The sequence below is a fragment of the Galleria mellonella genome, unplaced genomic scaffold (genome assembly GCF_026898425.1).
Source record: "Galleria mellonella isolate WM207_F2 unplaced genomic scaffold, CSIRO_AGI_GalMel_v1 utg905, whole genome shotgun sequence".
Lineage (NCBI taxonomy): Eukaryota > Metazoa > Arthropoda > Insecta > Lepidoptera > Pyralidae > Galleria > Galleria mellonella.
The window spans coordinates 4,056,916-4,082,832 of NW_026442174.1; the positions used below are offsets into that span (position 1 = coordinate 4,056,916).

A 25,917-nucleotide genomic window follows, 5' to 3' on the forward strand; every position below is an offset into this window, starting at 1 on the left:
ACTTCATCCTCATTAGCCTTTAACTATCTACTGCTGAACATAAGCTTCCAGTAATTGCCATGCTTGGCAGGTGAATTGGAAACCGCAGTTAGGCTTTAGAGATATTTTAAGAGGAACGCTGCTGCCCATTTCTCGCACTCAAGACACTCACGAGAAAGGAAGGGGTAGCCTATTCTATGCCGAGACCACACGATTAACTGAAACACTTATTTCTTATTAATAAGTTACTTAATTATTACGTATTTAATATCGATCAGGAGTACTTATGATTTTAATTGTAACCTTTCATTTCATTTGTTTTTTAAATAAATTGGCTTTTTTGGGGCTTCCGCCAGCGACTGCAATAACTCATTTTAAATTGCCTAAAATTATAAGGTATCTTGAGCTTGAGGTTCAATCAATTGGTGTGATTATGTGACACTTATTATTATTATTATAAAATGTCGTTGAAGTTGAGAATTGTTTCCAAGTTCTATATGAAGTTTGTATTGACATTTACTTGTCAGTTGTAATAAGATATCGCCAAAGATTAATATCACATATGTTCTAGAACGTTCTCTATTGTCTCAAGATTGTCTATTATTTAATGTAATTGGAAATCTTAATACGTTACACGAGGATGAATTTCCATCATATCTTCAGTTATTTTAGTGTTTGAAACCATTGTGTTATGTGATAGTAATAATAATAAATCTATTTACTTCCTATGTATGTAAAGTAATTTAATTTTGAAATTAGTTACATAGTAAAGTTGTTTATTTGTCCTTATTAATATTGTAAATGTGAAAGTGTGTTTGTTATTTCTTGATATTTATAAAAGCTCGATTACTTAATTGTCATGTAATGTTGTATGCTGTAATGGAGAAGGCCAGCGGTAAACTTTTTACTAGAGGGAGATTTTGTACAAAAGTTGTTTGCTTGGGCACCTCTGTCCTATTCGAGTTTCTACCGTGAAGCAGTTGTGTTTTCATTTGGCTGTGTTTCGGTTTGAAGGGTGGGATATGGTAGTAAATTTACTGGGTACAGAGAAAGAAACACCTAATAGTCCTCAGGAATGGCAACACGTATCATGGGCGAAACAGTATACTCTCTTGTTCATTGTACTGTTCATGTCTATAGGCGACGGTTAGCATTTTACATCAGATGGGCCGTCAGCTTGTTTGCTATTTTAAGTTGTATAAAAAAGACTCCTTTTTTTGTTTTTATCTTAAATATAATGAGTAACAAATTGAAATATAAAAACCTATTAATCGGTTTTTAATATTTGTTGTACTCGTATTTGTATATTAGTAGGTCGAGTCAATTCTTTGTTTACATTTTCGTCGAGTTTTATTTCGACAAATTAAAAATTATATATATCTCTTTCCACGTAAATAATAATAAATATATGATCGATATTGACGGCTAAGTATAGGTAGGTATATATAAAAGAGTGCTGGCGTAAACACTAGGAAAATCAGTCACTTCTGTTGACAGTGAGAAGGGAAAATATTAAATAGATGAATATTGGAAGTTTGACATAGCAGGTAAAATTTTACGCTTCATATATTAAACATGACTAGATTGAACAAAGCGTCTGTTATTTTACGGTGATATACAATTTATCATAGTTTTCTGTGTGTGTGTGTTTTTTTTTACAATACAGGGGGCAAACGAACATTCGGCTCACCTGATTGTAAGTGACTACCGCTGCCCATGATCACCCATAGCACCAAAGGCATTGCAGGTGTGCTGCCGGCCTTTTAAAAAGAATATGTTCTTTTTTTGAAGGTTATGATATCGTATCGTTTCGGAAACACTGCTGCTGCATGTCACGTAAACTATAAATTTAAAGTAACAAAAAAGTGGTGTCAAAGAAAAGAACAAATATCTAAAAAAATATATATATATATATATATATATATATATATATATATATATATATATATATATATATATATATATATATATATATATATATATATATATAAAAGGCCGGCTGGCTATGCTGTCGGTAATAGTAGCTTTTAATTGAAATAAAAATTTTTGTGTAGAATGAATTTTTTTTAATGGGTAGAAATGGCTTGATAACTCCGCCTGCACTATCGGTATACACTGGCGGGGTATCAGTGAGAGGTGATAGATGAGAATGAAAAGGCAGGTCAGTCAGCCCATTGTGACAAATTCAACGATAAATTAGTCATGATAGTTTCCAGGGGGAACTGCTTCATTCTCATCTGTCATTCCTTACTGGTGCCTCGCAGCGTATATCGATAATGGAGGCGGGGTTACCATTCAATTTTCGTCCATTGAAAAAAAAAATATCTCTCATCACCCCAGTAGTATTCAAAGAATAAAAAAATATCATGGACTTCAAAGTATATTCTGTGATGTTTTTGGAATGTTTTATATTTGTAGACGACGGTTGTAATTTTATAAAGTTAGGTTAGGTTAGGTTTTATAAAAAAATAAACATATATTCCAAAATTTTAATGTTTATTGTGTATAATGTTGTTCATATAATTATCAAAGTAAATAATGAAAACACTGCACGTATAGTTACTATTAAATTATCTCTTTACTCCTTTGTTGTGCACGTTCGCAATGAGTTCTTTGTATTAAACTTGCATTTGAATACACGGTTTCATGTATTGTTTGCTTAGCTATTATTTTATCAAACATAATCAAATATCCAATAAAAAATAGTATGATACTAACACAGGATTAATTATTAGCGATGATATCATGTACAATTTCTTGAAACCTTAACGAACAGAGTATGCTCCTTTTTGAATGGCCAACAATACACCTGCAACTAACTACACTGATGTTGCGGGTGCTTAAGGGCGGCGATAGTCACTATTATCAAGTGAATCGCATGCTCATTTGCTCCCTACGGTTAAAAAAAAATGTTAATGGATAATTTTTATTATATTAATAACATTACAATTATGGTATCATTAATTATTACTGGCTGATTAAACTGGCTGTTCTTATTTTAAAACATAAACCTATTGATGAACGACGACATGTTTATGTATGTGTAGACACTAGAATCGAAATAATAATATTTAAATTTAGAACGCGAAATCGTGCATGTCTCATTTATTTAATTACTTATTATTTTTGTTTATTTTATACTAGTAATCTAGTCCGGCTTCGCACGGGTAGATAAAATTTTCGAAAATGATATATGTTACTAGCTGATAATTCATTTCTTTATTTATACTTTTGAACACATTAAAATGTGTCTACAGACTTAACACCTGATGGTATTCTCTACCAGTCCAAGTGATAATGTAGTTTTCTATAGGTGAAAGGATTTTAAAATCAGTTTTTGAGTTTATCCATTACAAACAATAATATCTTTCTTCTTTATAATATTAGAATAGACAGAATTTATAATAAAATAAAAAAACAACAACCAACACAAACATACAAACAAACAATAATAATAAGCAGGATTTTTTTTAAAAGAAAAACGACATTTTTAATCAGTCGTAACAAAACGGAACCAAAATGGACCAACATTGAACTAAACTTTATAGATTACAAAAAAAAATATTAAAAGTTGTTTACAATTGATGAAGATATTCTGTAATGTACTCGAAAAACATACAAACGAATTAAGAACTGTGAAAATGTAAACAAAAACAAAAAAAAAATAGGTTTACCTAGTTTCTTTTATTTTCACTACTACAATTTTGATCGTGTTTATGCATAAATGAAAGAGGTCAACCTTTCAGACATTCTGTATTATTATTCTGTGATCTATTTGTTTTTATATTGCCCAAATATTATTCGTAGCCTAAATATTAATTAATAAACGAAGAAAAAAATAGTTGAGAACGAAGAGTGATGTGTGAATTGCAGTCATGTCGAATTATTTAAATTATCATATTGTTTCTAGTGGAGAAATCAATTCAGAATAAAGAGACGACATTATTTTATGTATAGCTGAATGAAATATATCTATTAGATGTTTGCCACTTATTTATGAAAATAAGAAATACTAATGTTGACTGAAGGAAATCTCTTTTATGTGATAAGCCCGTCATTAAATTCATTTTTTTTTATTTTGTACTCTATAATTTAAGACTTAATACTACAATAAATTACAAACAAATAAATAAAGTATAACTAGTAAATATAAGGTTTGTTTAATACATGTTAATGAACCCCACTAACTGTATAAATTAGCGGGATACCAGTGAGAGATGATAGGTGAGATTAAAAAGGCAGGTCAGTTAGTCAACCTTGATGGACACACTTGGAATTCAGCACGATGGTTACTAGGGGGGCCACGTGGAGGTCGACCTGACGGGGTATGCTAGCAATGGGACTAGTAGTTCGCATTACTAATAATCCCTTGCCCCCAGTAAATATAGTGCTGTAGTGCTATTATTTCTTGATTCCAGGGTCTTTGATATAAAAAAAATGTTTTCTGACTGTGTCTTATGGCAGTTTATGTATCCGTACCAGACTTAAGTAGAGACTTAACAGTTGAAATGATAATGAGAAGAATGATGACGAAGATCATGATGCTTGATATAATTTGTAAAATGGGATAACCCATAAAATACATCATATGGTGGTCTGTGTGAAGCCTATATTTTGCAGTGAATAATTAATATTGTCTAAAATAAAGTTGATAAAGAAATAGCGTATCTGGCAATACTAAGTGGTTATATGTTACTGAATATTCTAGGGTCACCGCCCCGATATTTTGGTAGCGTTTTGCAAATACAAACAGTTAGAGTATTTGTACGAAATTGCAATTTCACCAACAAACGGCTGAAGTATCCAAGTGGGACGTTGGCGTGACAGATGTCTGAATCTAGTATCCACTTTGTTGGGATAAAGGTTCGGTATGTTTTTTTAGGATTTCTACGACATATAAATTTACTGGTGCAGATTTTTCTTTATTATTATTTAATTTGATATCTCTATCGTTTCATATTAAATCATAGGAAATTTTTCATAAAGGATTATGTTGGAGATCAGGTAACAATTTGTCGTTTACGATCGAGAAAAGATAAATTGCGGTCGTGCTGTCTTCTTTCCATATATCCTTTTTTTTCTGTATAACTTGAAACGACAAACAAGTTGACGGCCCACCTGAAGGAAAGGGCAGCGTAATCGTTTTCTAAAAATATCTGTATGAAACATAGTGCACGCAGCACAGATAACATCGTTTTATAACTGATAGTGCTGTAATAATACTATTACATATCGCAAAAAAGTATGTTTGAAGTTGTTAGTAATTTACACGAAATTTGTTAGTAATTTAGTAAAACATTGTAGCTAGAACAAAATTTAAACCAGGAAAAAAATTTAAGAAGAAGATATTAGTAGGGTAAAGATTTTTTTTAGAATTTAAAGATATAAAAAGATCATACTGCAATTTTTTTTTCTTTTGAACCATTAAGGCGACAAACAAGAATATGCAACAGACAGTCCGTCCCATGGTACAGTTAACTGTAAGGCAACAGTTATTGTAGCTTATGGGCGCCTGTAATTTTTTTTTTTTTAATAATTGAAAATGAAAGTTTACCCACCTGTGCTATCGGTATACGCTGGCGAGGCACCAGTAAAAGATGATAGATGAGGATGAGAGTAGGTTAGTTAGTCCATCGTGAAGAATTTTACGAGAATTAACCACGATGGTTTCCCGGGGGGAGCCGCAAGGAGGTCAACCTTATGTAGGGTACATTGCTAGCAAAGAGGCTGTTAAACCAACAATCAACTAACAATCCCCTTCCACCCCGCCTGTAATACTAGGAGTGTCACTGTAGTGTAGGGAAAACCTCGGCAGGGAGTTCATTCTACAGCCTGAGCGTTCGCGGTAGAAAATTCCTTTAAAACCGCACTGTACATGACTATTTAGATTCAAGTATGTAAGGATAAATTCCTTGTCGATGGCGAGCGTGAGATAATAGAAAGTGGCTACGGGCATTATTTTAAACAATTCTTCGGAACACAATCCGTTATACAAGGTTAAGTCTCGTCTAGACTTAAGCGCTTGATACCGCCTGTGAATTTAGGATCATCGATAATTCTTATCTATTCTCTCATAATTTTATTACAGTAAATTGAAGAATAAAAAGTAATTGTTATAAAAATATTTATTCTAGAAATACTAAGTCGCTTTCATTAGATTAGGTATGTATATATTTTGTTTCAGAATTAAAATGAATTCAAAGGAAGCAAATAATACTGCTTACTTAAAAAAAAAAAAAAAAAGGATTCCAAGGATTTGTAACTTTTAAAAATGTCTCAAACTCGTGATTGGTTTTAGGAATTACTAGCTTATTGAATTATTTGTTGTACTCGTAAAAACTATTATGGACGCATTGTTTTCGTATTTATAGAAACTATTTATTGCTGTTTACTGTCCTTCACTATCTTCAAGATTTTATGATTATATTTTAGAAGTTAAAATATGAAGTAATATATTTATTTTCAATATATATATATATATATATATATATATATATATATATAATTTTCATTCTATAAACATAAAATGATTATTGAAACGAGTAGTTTATGTGACACTAGTTTATGCCTATTACTTTGTTTGCGCGAGATATCAAGTATTGCTTTATTTTTCCTTTATTTTATAATGCACCGCCTACTTCTTTCTTCGTTTGTCTTATGATTGACTGGTAGAGGACACTGTCCGGTGTTAATTCCGCTAAATGTACGTCGAATTTCACTGTGCTTAAAAGTTTAAATAAATAAATAAATAAGTTTTTTGATTCAGTATAATATTGTATGTAAATAGATTTAGCAGGATATATTATATACCTATTTGGTAGTATAACGATACTGCGTAAATTTGTATTCTGGATATAATTTTTTATTATTTTTCATTAGGTGTGAAATAATAATAAAAGTATATTTGCTCTAAATAAAAACAAGGTTTCCAATAATCACAAAATATACGGGTGTAGATATATGAAACAAAAGTCGTTTGAATTTAGAACGCGAAATCGAATGTTTACACAGATTTTGCTTTGCAACAAATAATTTTTTGATTCACAAAGGAACAATATATTTATATAATGAATACTTAACGTTTAAACGTAATAACATAGCCGCCCTGTTACTCGTAAGTAGATAACTTCTGTAATGCCCTAGATCAACACGTATCTCATTAAAAACAGCTTAGTACGGAAATAATAGATGTTTTCAAAAAGAATGATTAGGCATAAGTACTATAGAAATATCGACAAAATACCTCTTGGGTTATTACTTATTTATTTTTATGTAATAGGATTATAAATTATGGAGATACCTACATAATTATTGATAGCAACAAGAGGGATAAAAGAAACAAATTTATTTATTTATTTAAATAACATTATTGACCAAAACAAAATAAGGTACAAAGGCGGATTTAATGCTAGTAGCATTCTCTACCAGTATAAATAATGTCCTTCGGGCTATATTAATTACTTTGGTATTTTTGCGGATGTTGGCAATGTATTGGTCACATAGCTCGAAGAACCGACAACCAATGGGGAAGAAAGGTTCTTGAGTGGCGACCCCGTAGGGGCAAACACAGTGTAGGACGATCTCCCTTCCCACTAGACGGAGTGACGACCTGAAATGCATTACAGGGAGTCAGTAGATGCAGCTGGTTCAGGACTATTGCTTATGGCAGTCTATGGGGGAGGCTTATGCCTAGCAGTGGACGGATAATGGCTAAAATGACGACGATGATGATAAATGTAGTACATAAAAAAACCTTAAAATTATTATATTAAATGTCAAAGTGACTTTGTACGATGCCCTTTGACGTTTTATCTTCGTGATATTTTTCTTATATGGACGATAGTGCGCCAACTACATTTTGTCTTTTTTCTCAATGTTTTCTATTTAAGTATTACCTAGAAGAGATTGCTTAATTATAATGCAGTCTTTTGTATCACATTGTATAAATTAATTAATGTCGAGTGCTATTAATATCAGAAGCGGTACTAGTGAAGGATGATAATAAATAAATATAAATATTTTTACTCAAGTAAAATTAATTAAAAGCATTTTTGAATATTTATTTGTTTTAAATCTACCGCTCAATATTAGCTAAGAAGAACGGGAAAGAAATTAAGTCGTTACCTTTTTCAAATAAAAAAAAAATGTGAATGAATAAAACGACTATCACAAACTTTATATTGATAAAAACTATTTTATATTGATAATAAATCACAGTATACTTGATAGATGAGGATAGAAGCTGGTTAGTGAGCCCATTGTGGATAATTTATTAAGAAATAACTACAGCGTTTTCCAGAGCGAACTGCATGGAGATCGACCTGCTAGGACATATTGCTAACAATGGAGCTACTAATTCCCATTACCAATCTTTCTTCTTACTCTCATCGTCATAGTGCCATTTAGTATATATGTATTTAGTACTCGGTATGAAGAAAATCATAACTTATTATTTATTGCGGTCGTTCTAATAATCGCGGTTATGAGGACAATGTGTATACACTAAAGCTCTTATTCATAAAAACTTATTTATAGGAACGCGAATAGCATATTGGATTATAACATATATAACGAACATGAAATACGAGACAATAAGCTATTCCACAGCATTAACTTTAACATAATTATACAATATGAAATAAACAATTTTTAAGGTAATACAAGGCTACAAATATTTTAAAAGTTACATTATAAATTATAGAGAAATATACATATAACCGAAGTTGTAAGTATGGTAAATACGATAATTAATGAATGAAAGTTAAATTAGCAAGTTTTAGTAAATTAGCAAGCTATTGAAGTGTTTTGTCCATTTGTTTTGCGCTAAATTCTCAATTTGAGAGACGGTGACAAAATACTGTAATAGTTTAAATATGTTTGTAGGACGTATTTTTTTTTATGAATAAGGAAGTTATATTATGAATGTGGAAGTAGACACAGCTAAATATAAAAATAAATTAATATCGTATTATAATAATTGAAGAAAATTTTATAATCGTGTCATGTAATCTTCATTTATATGAATTTTTGGTGAAAATATTATTATATATTTAGTTATTAACCATTAAGAAGTAAATTAGTTGGACTTATATCTGGAGACCTTTTTCATAAACTTATCTTTAAAATATTTTTTTTATTAACCTTTTAGCAAAAATATTATGTTATTTACACAAAGAACTTAATATGTGTATACTTAGACTCACCATTCACTCAAAACATATTCACAAAATTAATTTATTCAAGTATTCTTTTAAAAAATGATGTTACAGATCACTGACAACAAAATTTCAATTTGTTTTTAAATTTATTTCAAACTAATGTTTAAAATCACGAAATCAACAAAATCAACCAGCATCACCAAAAGCTTAACTGCGGTTGGCAACCTGCCTGTCAAGCGTGGCAACTACTGACGAACCCTAATCTATAGGGGAGGCCTATGTTCAACATTTGACAGTTAATGACTGATATGATGATGATGAATGTTTAGAATAACTACGTTTTATCAGAGGGAGACTTTGTACAAAAGTCGTTTGCTTAGGCACCTCTGTCCCGTTCGTGTTTCTACGATGAATTAGTTGTATTTGCATGGCTGTGTTTCATTTTGAAGGGTGAGATACGGCAGGGAATTTATAGGGAACAGAGGAATAACACCTGAGTTATCAGGAATGGCAACGCATGGGAGGTATCATGGGCGAAACAGTATACTCTGTTATGTCCATGGTACTGCTCATGTTTATAGGCGACGGTTACTATTTTCCATCAGGTGGGCAGTCAGCTTGTTTGCCATTCTAAGTTGCATAAAAAAGTACTTGGTTAATAGATATAAAACTAAAATTTAATACTTACAGTAATATAGATGTGCCTCATTTATAATATAGCTGTCTTTAAATATATATATATATATATATATATATATATATATATATATATATTTTTTTTTTTTTTTTAATTACTTATCTCTAATTATATATATAGGCTAGTAGTTGTATTGTTCTATGTTTATTTTATATAGCTATTAAATTGATTGAAATTGAAATTGATTTTAGTGTAGAATATTAAATTATTATATTATAATAAGGTTTTGCTCGTTGAAATGAATAGATTATAAGTTCTCGGTAAATTCACTTCGAGCCTGTTTTGACCTCCAATTTACAGCTGTTTAATATTCAGGATACAAATTCATTGCCACTAATGAATTAATAATGTTCACGAAATATATTTTGTTGACGTACGCTCAATAGATATTGAGACCTGAGAAATAAATAAATAATTTACCAGTTTGTGAATGCAATGAAAGTGAATAAAATTGTGATAGTAGAAATACAGCGATGGAATTTACACGTAAAAGTCTTTATTTTATTTTATTTAACTAAAATATTACGCATTCAGTTCAAAAATGTAAGTGCGTATTTTTGAAATATTGTGTTTACGAGGATCAATATCATTTATAAATATTTATTTGGAAGTAAAGTAAAATCTTTAAAAAGAAAATAACAGATTAGACAAATAAATATTTCAATCTGCATAATATGAAATTATATAATCTTGGTTTTTCCTTGTATATTTCCAGTATTGTGCTGAGTTGTAAGTCGAATAAATTAGCTTTGTTAAACTTTTTATTCATATTAATTTTTGATTTATATTACAAGTTTAACTTCTCCTTTTAAGATTTTTTTTTTCAATAAATGTTGGATGCATTATTGTAGAGTATTGGTGTTAGGTGGGGTTTATTCTCTCTTAAATCAATTTTGTGACGACTGATGCTATTTCTTTGTACCAACAAAAAACTTTGTGACAACAAAAAACTGCTATTTGTAAAACAAAATAAGTTTATAAAAATACAATTGTACGTATAGAACGTATGCATTATAGAACTTCTTTTTGAAGTTAGTTGAAAATATTTGAATGTAGAATTCAAATTTGTTTCAACTAATTTAAAAAAGAAGGAGCTTCTCAATTCGGTTATAATTATTTTGTCGTTCTATTTTGTGTTCTGGTACTATGCTCAATCTATGCTTGTGTATTTATGATCAAAACAGCTTTTTATACAAGCAAAATATGCTTGTTTATAATCGATTTTGTCGTTGTCGAAAGACAAAACAATAAAATATTCTTCACATGTTATTGTTACATGTAATATAATATTTATTATTACTCGGTTGAAAATACATACCGATAAAATTTACGTTTTTGTTTCAGATTTTTCGCCATACTGTATCCACTTCGGCTAGCGATCGCCCGTAAGAGAAGTAAAATGATGCTGTCATTTGCTTGGATGATAGCTTTATTGTGCAGTTTGCCACAGGTAAATTATGAATTTTATTTCATTATCATCATACCAGACTTTAACTGTCGATTGCTGAACATAAGACTCCCTCATAAGGGGGGTTCTCAGTAGTTGCCATGCTTGGCGGGCAATTTGATAACCGTACTTAGGCTTTGGTGATATTTTAAGAGGAACGCTGCTGCCCATCCCTCGACCATTAACACCCCTTAGACGTCTTTTACTACTGGAAAGAAAGGAGCGATCTATTCTATACCTGGACCACACGGCAACTTTAACTAAGTAACTTAAAAAGGTTCTCAATTCGTCTGTATATTCTTTTGTGTACGTCTGTGGTACCCAAAGTGGGCCGTAACGACCCCGGGGGTTTAGCAACTATCTTTATTTGCATGTGGACTAAGTCAGCGAAAAAAAATTGGGTATCAAAAATGATGTTATGTAAATGGGAGTCCATGATATTAGACCTCATTTAAACAATGGTGACACTGCGGTAAAAGTTCGTATAAAAATACAAACTTATATATTTTCATAATTCGGTACTTATAATTCACTTTATAATTAATGATATTACAATATCATTAATTGTAAAGTGAATTTTTTAACACTATTTAGTTTAATTACATATTAATTGAATTGTATAGTAATTACAAAACTTAAACTTTAGAATTTGCATCATTTACAAAAGTCATAATTAAATAGGCAAAGCAGAGGGTCTACGAGAAATCAGGTTTACAAGAAAAAGTTTGAGAACATCTGACGTACGTGTGTATATAATGAGCAATATTTTCACTAAAATCCTGCCATCTTGGTTTCGGATTAATTTTGTCACGAATAAAGTTTGCTTTTTTCTGGAACAAAATTTTATTTATTACTTTTTTATACGAATGCTTCTTTCCTTAGTGATGAATAAATATAGCTATATTGAATGAACCCTTCATTGTATAATTTATTAAAATTTTATTTAATTTACATCTATGTATACAGGTAGTAACCGTCTCTTTGAGAGAAGCCTTTAACTTGCTTCGTTTGTTAGCCTTTTCTCTTATTTTAATTTAAAAAAAAATTAATTAAATTTTCAAACAATTTTTAAAGGATATGAAAGTTCTCTTTAGATGTGCCATGATCTAAAATATTTAATTTAGAGCCTATTTACAACACCAAGTTAGTGGTTTGGTATGTTAGGTATAGTGCTTTGTTTCTCTCCCGAGTTCGCTTTGTGTATTATTATATGATTCAAACTTTATTACTACACACATTTGTCACACCAAACAAACTGTACTAAAATGTCACTTATATTTGTTTTCAAAACAGCTTTTAGTTTTGAGAGATTTGAATTATTTTTATTTTTATTAAACATCAAAAATTTTTTATTTTGCTAGAACAATTCTAATAAATACTTATAAGTATATAGTATAAGTATACTTCTTGAAGTGACTGCAAACTAGGGATCATCATATGTAGCTCTTAGGTATATTTTTGTGTTGATATTTAATTCATGAATTGGACTAAAATTATCATCCACAGTTACTTTATCTTGGTATCCCCGTTAAACTGTTGGTAATATTTCTTTAGACTGCTTTCATATTTTCATATTTTATATTTAGTACCTATATCCAATGATGAGAAGTTAAATAATTAGATATGACACATTCACAAAATATCTATTGTAAGATATTGTTGTTAATATTAATATGCATGTCGTCTAGGAATCCCGCCACTGTTCCTAGACAAATTGTATGTGTGGAAAATAACTTATTTACACTACATTTCGGTATACACGTGACACACACGTTTATTTATTTATTACCCGACTTCAAAAAGGAGGGTTCAATTCGGTTGTATTTTTTTATGTTTTACTCCATCAGTTACAAATCGATCAGCAAAATTATTATTTTTTTATCTAAAAGGATTAACTTACAGTAATCTGTAATAAGTTAATCCTTTCATATAAAAAATAATAATATAATTCTTTAGAACTAATGTGTTATAGAAATTTATTAAAATTCGTTTAGAACTTTAGATTTGAAATAACTGGTTTTGCTACAATTGAATTCAGTTGTTTTTTGTGGAATAAAATCTTAAATTATTTGAATAATTATATTTGACCAAATGATAATATTAAAATCCTAAAGTTATACTTAGTGTTTAGCATTCTCGACTAGTTAACCTTTGGAATGAAATTTATGACGAAGTTAATCATGAATAAAAATATGTGTAAAACCCTTGTTTAGAACTAAAATTAAAAAAATCCGTTATTTCCCTTGCTTTTTGCAGATAAATGTGAAAGGTATTTTCACTTATTTCACTACACTTTTAAGGGTTAAAATCGGGAGCATATTATTTGTTTTTTTCCAAATTCGTTAAGTACTTTATGTATATTCGGCTTAAATATAGCTTTTATAAAATCCACATATCAATTTAAAGTAATTGTAGTGAGACAGTTCTATGAAATCGTAAAATTCAATATATTTACAATAAAAATATAATTTGAAATTTACATTGTTCTGTTATGATATAAGCGACATAATATAATTTCCTTTCAACCCTTGTTTGTAGAGAAATATTTACGAGAGAAGTTATCTGGGACAGACGTGATGTGGTTATACGGCAGGTTTCGAAACAAAAAAATGTTGGGATTAACTCAAAATAAGAACTATGTGGGCTAAAAAAAATATTTTAACAACGGTGTGTGGACAGCTTTAGAATTTGTGTACAAAATGGTTATGGTTGATAACACTGAATTTGTTCAAGCGAGTTTTGTCAGTATTTATATCTTTTTGTTATACGACTGCCCAAAAAGGTGTGTAATGTTTTCAGGCTTCATGAATGTATGACAGTTTTTTTATTCTATCCTAAGAACAAGATTCTGCCATAATATTTTAAAATGCCTGAACAGATATTAATGTATGTATATCCTTACATTATCCTGTGTGACACTGTCAACATTTTTTTTTAATAGTTGGATATTTGATTTGCTGTAGTATTTTTCTAATTTGTGAAGCAAAATGTACATTTTTCAATTCTATATGTTTGTCAATTCTGATCATAAACTTGACTATAAACTAATTTGGTATTTATTTTTATTATCAACATGCTTCCGTTTTAACTAATAGCCGTTATTTGTTAAAAGTATTTATTATAAAATATTAATTTATGTTTAGCCGTATAGGTCCCGGTATAGAATACCCTTCCTTACCCGTGGGTGTCGTAAGAGGTGACTAAGGGAGCTTATGGTGGAGGGATGGGCAGCAGCGTCCCTCTTAAAACATCACCAAAAGCCAAACTGCGGTTGCAAACCCGCCTGCCAAGCGTGGGGACTACTGGTAAACCCCCTCTTTTGGGTGAGGTTATGTTCAGCAGTGGACAAATAACGGCTGATACAAAAATTCAGTCTATTTAAACTTCAATCAGTTTGTGGTGTAATTTATTCGACAAAGAGAAGGGCGGAACAAAATCCTAAGTTATTAACGGTATTTTTCCCTTGAGAGTATGTTCGCAGAAGAATGTGTTCAATACATACCTCGCAGTCTAGAGCATTTTCTTTATTACAGATTTTTTGATTTTTTTGAGACCTCTTATTTACAATATAAAAAAAATGTTGTACTGTTACTCGCAAGTTCGTTCATATCACCGGGTAAATGTCATGTCCTTCTTCATCCCAAATAATACTTGTATTTCAAAAGTCTCCCTACGTGGTGGTTATAGGTTCGATGTCCGCGTAATATAAACATTTGTTTTCATGAGTATGTATATGTCTGATTTTTATTATAATGCTAGCGTTTGCTCGCGGCTTCGCTCGCTTTTAATTTTCATCTCTTATTTCACGCCCTTAGGGGGAAATTCTTGAAATCCATTAAATGAATTATTTTTCGTTTAAAAGCCTAGATTTAACATTTAACATTTGTTTAACTTCTAAATTGATGAAATTTCTTACAAACTTTCAACCTCCGTTTTATTCCCTTAGGGGTTTAGGAACTTTCAAAATTCCTTTCTTATTGTTCACCTACGAATATAAACAACCTATTTGCAAAATCTCAAAATTCTAAATATAGCGGTTTCGGCTGTGCTTTGATATAGGTCAGTCAGTCAGTAAGCGATTGGCAATGAAATTTTTATTAAACAGGAAGTAAATTTGCTGTCTGTCTATTTCTTCGTTTACTTTTCTAAACTAGGTAACGAATTTTAACGCACATTTCACTTAAATTTTTTTTATACAACTTAGAATGGCAAATAAACTGATGGCCCACCTGATGGAAAGTGGTAACTGTCATCTATAGACATGAGCAGTACCATGGACATAACAGAGTGTACTGTTTCGTCCATGATACCCCCAAATGCGTTGCCATTCCTGAGGACTCAGGTGTTATTCCTCTGTACCCAGTAAATTCAAGCCATGTACATTTAAATATTTTATAAATTTATGTTATTGCATAAGTTTATGATTATATTACTTATTACATTATAATATAATAAAATGTAAATAAATATTATACCCGTGTCAAGGAACGGATCGCTAGTAAAAATAATATTAATTCAAACTAAAGTAGTTAAATAATATTTTAATATTATTTAACTACATTAGTTTACTTAAGAGATTGCTATTTTTTCAGCTGTAAAAAACGTCGTGTCCATAAAGTTAACTAAGTTAACGAGACATAATATAGGGAGACATCTTTGAATACGCAATAAGAAAATGAATGAGACATTCAACTAATGGACAATAAGAGTCAGTCAATAACCTTTTCACTTCTCAATATTATTTTTCATTTAAAACATGCAAAGGCTTGCATCTTAGATAAATTTTTAATCGACTTTAAAAAAGTATGTTCTCAATTTGATTATACTTTTACTTCTATGTTTGTCACCGCACAACTTCATAATTTATAAACAGATTTGGAAGTTTCTTTTTTTACCTGAAACGAAATAATAATAATAAAAATTCTTTATTTGGAACAAAAACATTGATTACAATATTATTGAAAAACGCTGAAGAAGTATAAAACTCTGTCGCGAATATCAACGCCCTCCTCCTTATTGCAGGATTCCAAAACAGACCAATTAAGACGTATAGTTATATCAAGAAAGACAATTTTTTTTGTATCTAGATACTTTCCGATTGGTTTAATGGAAATATTATCTAAATAAATAGTTTAGTTTTAAATCAAATGTTTTAAAAGTAATATTTTTGTCACGATTGAAATTGGTGTTTTTTTTTATGTACAATAAAATATTTAATTATTTACTAATCATTTATCAAACAAGAAAAAAAAACAAATTCATTTCTTGACATATACTTCAGACTAGATAGAGAAGTATACAATACAGTAAATAGTATTGGTGAAGTGATACAAAAGGCGATCTTATCGCTGAGCAAGTACACAATACAAAAACAGACAACCTTTGGATAGAGGGCATTGAGAGAAAAAGATAAAGAATACGTGGTTTACTGTACTATATAAATATATAAACACATAGACAAGTATTAGTATATACTGCTCAACATAAGCTGAATAGTAGAGCTTCCAGGCAAGCTTAGGATGAAAAGGAATAGTTTTTTCGCATTTTAATATGTATATGTTTCTTTAGCAAAAATGTTTATATAGATAGATATTCTTTATTATTTCCTCCAAAAGATTACAATAGTAAACTTATTATAGTTTAGTTTAACTGATGAATATTGATTTCCATTCATCTCTGTATATATCATCATTTCAGCCGTTAACTGTCCTTTACTAAATATAAGCCTTCTTCATAAAGAGATTTTGCCACGTAGTTGCCACGGTTGGCAGGCGGATTGGTAATCACAGTTAGGCTCTTAGAGATGTCTTAAGAAAGACGCTGCTATCCATCCCCCTACTATTAAATTCTTTTAATTACCTTTTACGACACCCACAGTAATAGAAGGAGTGGCCTATTTTATGCCAGGACCACTCGAATAACATATTAATAACACTTAATAAAGCTTTGCTTAGTTTTATCACCCATACGAATATGGAATAATTTTTTTTTCTGAAATTATCAAACGCAATTGACACGATAATGATAAATTATATTTAAAAATCTAGTACAAAACTTATACATGTATTGTAGACAGTATATTATGTATGGGACCAAAAGTCTATAATAAAATATCAAAGTCCAAAAATATTACCAATTTTTGTATTTAAATACATCTAAATAAAAAAAATATATAATTGATAAATGCTATTACAATCTATGTGAATTCTTAAATGGTAAAATTTGACAAAATTAATACTTATTTATACTTATTGACTTAATTAATTTCTGAAATTCCCCTTATGGAGATAGCTTATGTTTAGCATTGGATAGTTTACGGATGAAGTAATGAATAAAAATATTAATTATTTCAGCCATAAACTGCCCACATTTGTACCTTTAGTAAGTACATTTTAACATTTAAATAAATTATTTCAATAAGTATTTGTTTCTCCTAATTAATTCCTAACAAAAAGTATATATCCAAAGAAGATTTAATTATTTTATCACGTACCTACTACTGTTGCTGTGGCAATAAATTCGATATAAATATCAGCAAGCCTTGTTGACTATAAAGAGCGGTAACAAAACAATAACGAAACCTTCTAACTGAGAGAACTAGAAGTTTTTAACTGACTAATAATTTTTAAAGCTGTTTACGCTTTTGTTTGATTTAAATAGCTATTTTTGTAATTAATATCAATAGGAATGTAAAGAGATTAAAAGGGAATATTGTGGTTTTTCTGGTGGAACTATTTGTTACGTGATATTTCTGAAAAAGCATTGTTTCTTGTACGGGTAGTTTTGCAAATAATAGGGACATTTACCAGTTCAAATAGATATAATAGATGAACTGCCTGATAAGTTAAATTAAACCACAACTTAAATCTATATTGGACTGAAACTAATTTTGGGCGCCAAGAGAGTTTTTACGTTGCTTGCGGAACTCTGCCAAAACCAAACCACGGCTTCCCTCAGAGATATTTAATGTCTTAACTTCAGGATTCAATCAAGGGCATTTCCTTGGGCTACAACAATGAAGAAACATCGTTATTAACTGTGATATCATGTGTTCTATGTAACCGTTAATTTGGTATAACAATTTGTAAGTCTGAACTTACTCCTTCGGTATGTAATCATCTGAAATCACTTAAGATTGGAGAAATCGTTTAACACTGATTTACTAATGCCGATAATATTTTAATACTGTTTCTGTTTACTAGTATTATAATAACAAAACTCAATTAAGCCACATAATAACTTTTCTTATTCCTCCTCTTCAAACACGCTGTTTGCTGTCACCCTCTGGTCTTATTGTACCTTCATTTTATTGATGATATTTATTTATTCGACTACCCTGTGACTACACTATATTGACAGCTAAATATATCTTCCGCATTACAGATATTATAGTTCCCTAAAAATCTCATGCAATTATTTACTGTAATAGCATTTTATTTTCTTAAATAAGAAAAGAAAGAAATTAAAAAAATTTTGAAAATATTTAGTTTTGATATCTTACTTTCACGATATGAGTGGAATGAATCTAAACTAATATTATAATGATTTGATTGAGATTTGAATTGTTGTATTTAAAATTCAAAAAAATATTAAACCGATTTTAAAAATTCTTTCACATATAGAGAACAACATTAGTAGCAAGTGACATGGACTAAAAATGGTAAAACAACCGTACGACGGCTTTGCCAGGTTTTTTTTTTTAATATTTTCCGGGCGACTCGTTAATAAATAAATGTATGAGATACAGACTAAACATCCAATTATTTATATAATCCAATATAGTGATACAAATACTTAAAAATATTAATTTAATTATATTTTTTATTAAAAAAAAACTATTAGGTTTCCTTTTTTTTACATTTTATTCGTAAATAGTATGTGAATGTACATTCATTTATATAACGATTAGTTTAGCTGGTAAGGTACCAAAGGGTTAACAAATTACCTCACGTTCACACTTACGATATTAGAAAAAAAAATTTCACTTTATATATCATAATTATGGCCATGTAGTCCCGGCATAGAATAGGCCACCCCTTCCTATCTCGTGAGTGTCGTAAGAACCGACTAAGAGAAGGCTAGGGATGGGCAGCAACGTCCCTCTTAAAACATTTATAAAGCCTGACTGTGGTTGCCAATCTACCTCCCAAGCATGGCAACTACTGGCAAAACCCCTTAAGGAGAGGCTTATGTTCAGCAGGGGACAGTTAAAGGCTGATATGATGATAATGATGATGATATCAGAATTAAAATTATTTTATATATCAGGAGCTCTTTACCTATTTGTTACGTAATAATTCATTAATTTAGCTTGCCGTGATTCTTCTCCTATTACTTAATTGATATAAAAATATACAGATGACATACAAGTGACATGTGTTGTTTTACAGTTGATGTCTCTGACACGTGTAAGGGTCCATTAATTAGCCGAATATTGTGAGGGTCGTTGTACTGATATTAATTGGAATAAGATGCAAAGTCAAATATTTGCTTTTAATCATAATTAACGGTTTGATATTATTCACAATAAGTATATACGTAGATACTTATAATCTATAAATTTCATTCATTCATTCATTAACATAAAATTATCAAAAAGACAGTGTTCATTTTGTAGAAACATAACTTATTGTTAAAAATGAAAATATATATAAGTGCAATCCTGAAACTGCACTTAATGTTTTTTAAATACATTTATTTGATTTTATATATATATATATATATATATATATATATATATATATTTCTTTAAATTAAAGCCTTTCATTTAAATACAGAACACAATCTCATATTCAATAATGACTACCACGAATCATTTTCCGGTTAGTTCACTGTTCACTGTCGAACATAGGTCTCCCCTTTATAGGTGTTGCCAGTAGTTGTTACGCTTTATTGGCGAATCGGTAACCGCAGTTAAGCATTTAGTGATGTTTTAAAAATAATACTGGGCACCAGTATCCTTTTTAAAACATTACTAAATGCTTTCTTGACCATTAAATTCCCGTGTGAGAGGTCCATTCTATGGTAGTACCACACGGCAATCATACTGTATTATAATTGTTTATATTGACTTTGTTTACGTATATAACTTGGAGATTACCTGATTCAGAAACTAATCTATAAGTTTCTGACTCTATAGGAGTCATTATGAATAAATTCACGGCTGCTTGAGTTGCATTGCGCGACAGTGACTGCCGTGAAACTTATATTATGAAATAATTTCCTACCATAGATAATAATACTATATACTACTATTATGAATGCAAAAGTTTGTAAAGATATATGAATATATGTTTAAGTTGTAAGTTATAAGCCCAAAAATATGTTATTTACAATTATAATTAAAAGGAATAATATTAATAAGATTAAAATACCGTAAAACTACACAACAATGATAGAAATAACTCCAGCAAGTTCGAGACAGATACGTCTAATTGTGGATACGAGCTCAAAATATCATTGAGTAGTTTTAATGCATAAGAGATGCGAGTTTCATTGGCCAACTCTGTTCTTTTTAACGGAATATCAAATAATTTGCGTCTTGCTCGCATGTAGTTACTGGGTGCTCCTAATGATCTTGATACCTGTACAGTTTGTTTACATTTTACCTCGTATTAATTTTAGAATATAATTAATTAAATTTAATTTCCGTCTGGTAATGATAGGTTTCCCCACGTAAAAAGGACTTCGCGGATTTGGTATCTTGGTTTAAAATAATGAAAGCCTAAAATGCTTGTTGCAGAGTCTCGTCTTCCGAGTTATGCAACATCCAAGAGTACCAGACTTCCAGCAGTGCGTCTCCTTCGAAGCCTTCACTAATCAGCAGCAGGAGTTCGCGTACAATGTGTTCTGTCTATGTGCTATGTACTTCTTTCCACTGATGATCATTACCATCTGTTACGCGTGCATATTCTATGAAATCTCCAAAAATTCACAAGAAACTTCAGGTAACAAGTTTTACTTTTTATAAATATACAAGGTAAAATAATATAATACATTATATAATAAAAGCATATTTTCGACCGCCTTTAAAAATAAGAAAGTTCTCAATTCGGTTAAATTTTTTTTGTTTTTTACTTTATAACTGCGTCAGTTTTAAATCGATTTGAAAAATTATTTTTTATCTGGAACGACATACTCGTACATACAACTATTCTGAGTCTCTCGTAATATGTCTCTAACTTTACATTTACCATTTTGTTCAAAATATAAAAAAAAAATGCACTACGAAAGACTTAAATTAGCCTGCTATTTAAAGGAAAGATATTTGTAAAGCACAATAATATTATAAAGTAATACTAAAATAGTTTTAAGTTTTATTAACTAAATGTTAATAACATTTAATTAGTAAAACCAAAGAAATAATAAAGAGATAATATATATATAAAATCAAATAAATGTATTTAAAAAACATTAAGTGCAGTTTCAGGATTGCACTTATATATATTTTAATTTTTAACAATAAGTTATGTTTCTACAAAATGAACACTGTCTTTTTGATAATTTTATGTTAATATATGATTGTCAATATTGATCGATTTTAATGTTTTTACGTAGTACCTGAAAAATAACATTTAATTGTTGAGAATGGTTTCATGGCATGCCATTCTATATATAGAGACCGATGTCAACCTTTCGATATTTCGGCAATTAGAGTTCGTTACTGTTTCAATCTATAAAGCGATACAGTATAAATCTCCAATTACAGAAATATACAACTCTATACAAACTACAAAGTATATCACAATACAAAATATTTTGTTACAATCAAACTTATCTATCAGTATTGTAAACTTAATTCGTTAGTATTCTGATATTGAAAATATCAGTTACAACAAAAACAACAACAACAAAATTAGTATTTTAATTAACGTTGTTAATATAAAATGTAAATAATTTTAATCAGTACTTTCAGATGAGAATAGAAAGATACCTTCTTTCCCACCTATGCCATATCCTATTACTGTTATAAACGCAAAAAAGTATGAGGATGGATGGATGTTTGATATTTTATCAAGCAAAAACTACTGAACATACTCGTACTTGAAAAGAGTTTAGTACACGGATAGATTCTATTCTAATTTAACACATATGGTACTTTATATAATGTTCTTTTAGCTAATAAAATAAGTATTTGTTATTGCTTTACACTGGCCGAGTGTTTTTTTTTTTTTACAACACAGGGGGCAAACGAGCATGCGGCTCACCTGATGGTAAGTGACTACCGCCGCCCATGGTCACCCACAACACCTACGGCATTGCAGGTGTGCTGCCGGTCTTTTAAAAAGGAATATGCTCTTTTCTTGAAGGTTATGTTGTCGTATCGGTTCAGAAATACTGCTGCTGGAAGTTGATTCTAAAGAGTGGTTGTAGTGTTAGAAAAACTTTCATTCCATCATAACTTTTGTAAGTTGATCATGTCAGTTTAAATTAAAATTAAAATAATACATACATCTCTCTCACGTCTGTCTCCCATTTGGTTTGGAACACCAAATGCTTCAATTCAAACAAAAATAATTATAAGACTTAGAACGTACATGGAGCAAAACTTAAATATCTCGGTACAGGATAGAGTGTAAGTTTTGGTTCACCTACTGATTCTCGTTATACATATTACCACTTTCTTTAGCATTTTATGTGATGTAGTGTACTTATCGAATTACTATAATATATTGGGACGAAATTCGCATATATTTGGAAAGGAAAAATCTATTAAGTGTCATTTAATGATTTTATTTCTCGTGGGTGTTGTAAGAAGCAAAAGGGGAACTTAGTGGCCGAGGAACGGGCAGCAGTGTACTTTTTTAAATATCACTGAAGCCCAACCGTGGTCGCCATTCCGCCTGCCTAGCGAGAAAACCCTCCTTATGGGGGAGGCCTATATTTAGAAGTGGACAATTAATGGCTTATGGGGAAAAATAGTTAATATCATATTTTATATTTTTAACATATTTATATTAAGAAAATATTAAAAAAAAACACTAAAAACTGTGGAGTAAAAGTACAGAAAATTCTATGGTTGGCCAGTTTGTGACTTGAAGAAATCTCTTTCCTCTGGTTAATTTTTTTTTTTAATATGAACGATATAATTCAATATCGGTCAGAATAGCGCACAACACGTTTTGCCTTTCTGTTGCCTATTTTGAATATATTTTGAAGAGATATAATGTATTTTAGGACTTAAATACTTATACTTATATTTGTTGTTCTTGATACCGGAAAAGAAGTGAGAAATTACAATGGTTACTTTATAAATGTAATATGAGTATACCTTCGTATTAGAAAAACTTTTGTTGCAAGTTCAATAAACCCGTAATGGTCGTCAACCTCAATGCTGAATGTACAACTTTTGTTTCCAATTGAAGTTTTTTTTTATATATATATTATTACGCACTAGTAATATTGGTAATATTGCAGAGGTACAGCCAAATGCAATAACAACTTAACAATTAATATTTTATTACTTTATCGAATTATAAAAATGTTTTAGTTTGCTACAGTGGATTCTAACACGCTCGGCGAATTTGTGAAAACTGGTAAATTTTTCGTTAAGTGTAGAACTCAGCCATCAGCATAACGTAATAGTTGACAAATGTTTTTGCTAATCTCATCATTACAATCGGCAGTATATTTATATATTTCCTTAACTATATAATTTTAACTATTAATACAAACAAGGTATATAATTTGAGCATTTGTACAACGAAATAAAAGTAGTTTACTTTTAATTTGGCGACAAAATTAAAGACAATAATTAAATAAAAATTATAATGTAAGTAAATACATATTATTATTTATGCAGTAGAATCGTTATAATTCGCACAGTACAGACAAGGATATGATATTCATGTACAAAAAAATATAGACTATTTTGGAACTTCGTATTAATTACAGTCCCTTTATTTACGAAGATATATATTCTTTATTGCACTTGTAAGTTACATATAAAATAATGTATTTATAAATGTTGTGAGCAAGGGCGGACTTATCTCTGACAGAGATCTCTTCCAGTCAACCCAGTAGAGTAAGAAAGCATTTCGTTAGCGGGCAGCTGAAGTGCTACAACTATTAATACATAAACCAGTTAAATAAAATATTGAAATATATAATAAAATATTACATAAATACATACACTATAAATACATATAATACCTACCTACATACCAAATATAGTATTAATAAAACATATCTATTGTAAAAGTTTCCTGGAAGCAATCAATTCTGTTTCTCCATCGTTACATGTATGTTATAATTAGTAAAATTATTTCTTTAAAAGATATTATTGGAAATTGCTAGTAAATATTATATTATGAATGTCTTCTCATAAGGGGTTTATTAACTTATATTTACTACCATGCTGGCTTCATCATATTAGCCTTTAACTGTCCACTGCTCAACATAAGCCTCCTCCTGGGGGAGGGAGTGTTTGTCAGTAGTTAGTTGCCATGCTTGGTAGGCGGATTGGCAACCGCAGTTAGGCGTTGGAGATGTTTTAAAAGGCACGCTGTTGCCCATCCCTCGCCCTTCCTTAGTCGCCTCTTACGACACTCACTGGAAAGGAAGAGGATGACCTATTCTATGCTGGACTATATTGGATTAGTTAGGTTTTGTTTTTAGTTTACCCTCTTTTTAAGCAACTTTTAAAAAAACTATGTAATCTAGTCGTCTTCATTTATTATACAAATATGTTATAATTCACTGTTTATTTGTGATTTCTTGATACAACTTTATTATATTGATTATATTATATTAGTTAAAATATTTGTATTTTGTTTCACTACCTTTATTAAAATGTTATTCAGGTGTAATTGTAATATATATATATATATATATATATATATATATATATATATATAAATATATCTGATGATATAATTTCGAAACCAAACGCTTTTATAAAACAATAAAATATTTAATAAACACAGTGTGACAAAGTACAAGTATTTTAAATAATATTATATGGTCGACGGTTCAGAATTATTTTTACAATTAATAAGGTTTATTCACGTGTTAATATATCATATTAATTTTGCAACGAAAAATACACATTTTTATATTGTTTACATGAAGTAATCAAGATTTGATGGATAGTCCAGAGTGGCTAATGTGAGATCAAAATTTACGTCACGACTGCATTTATATTTACGTTGATAGTTTGTATGAAAAAATATGAGTTTTCGAAACCATCATTAAGTTTTCAATAATAATGATAAAATCGATGTAAACTCTGTTATTGTAATCTGTGTTAAACTCACAGCATGACCTCAATAGTCGCTTGTAAGTCCTTTATCAGCGTATTTATTCATTCAAATTTAATGTTTGTATAATGTAGAATATTCAAGAAAATCATTTCATATCTCAACGGTTTACTGATAGATTTCTGGGAACGTTCACCTTTGAAATATTTACTCAGGTAAATGACACTTTAGGAATTTACAAGTACCTAACTAAAGACATTTTTTATTAAATTAAAATTGAAATCTTACATCGTACGTTTTTGAATAAAGTATAGAGTTGGTATCAAAAACGGTCAAGCCAATGCTTTTGACGCGATTTTTTTAAACATTTTAATGCGCGCCATGTTTTTTGTATTATAATGGCAAGTAATAGGTACATAATACTTAATATGTACGTAC

At 29.9% G+C, this 25,917-nt stretch overlaps 1 protein-coding gene across 1 annotated transcript in view; it reads left to right on the forward strand.

Annotated features, from left to right (window-relative positions):
* Positions 1-25,917, forward strand: part of LOC116412672 (adipokinetic hormone/corazonin-related peptide receptor variant I-like) — a 97,077-nt gene that overhangs the window by 36,288 nt on the left and 34,872 nt on the right. The window contains exons 3-4 of the mRNA XM_052902545.1: positions 11,179-11,284; positions 21,024-21,228. Coding sequence (XP_052758505.1) covers positions 11,234-11,284; positions 21,024-21,228 — 256 coding nt within the window. The 5' untranslated portion in view covers positions 11,179-11,233. The remainder of the gene's footprint in view (positions 1-11,178; positions 11,285-21,023; positions 21,229-25,917) is intronic.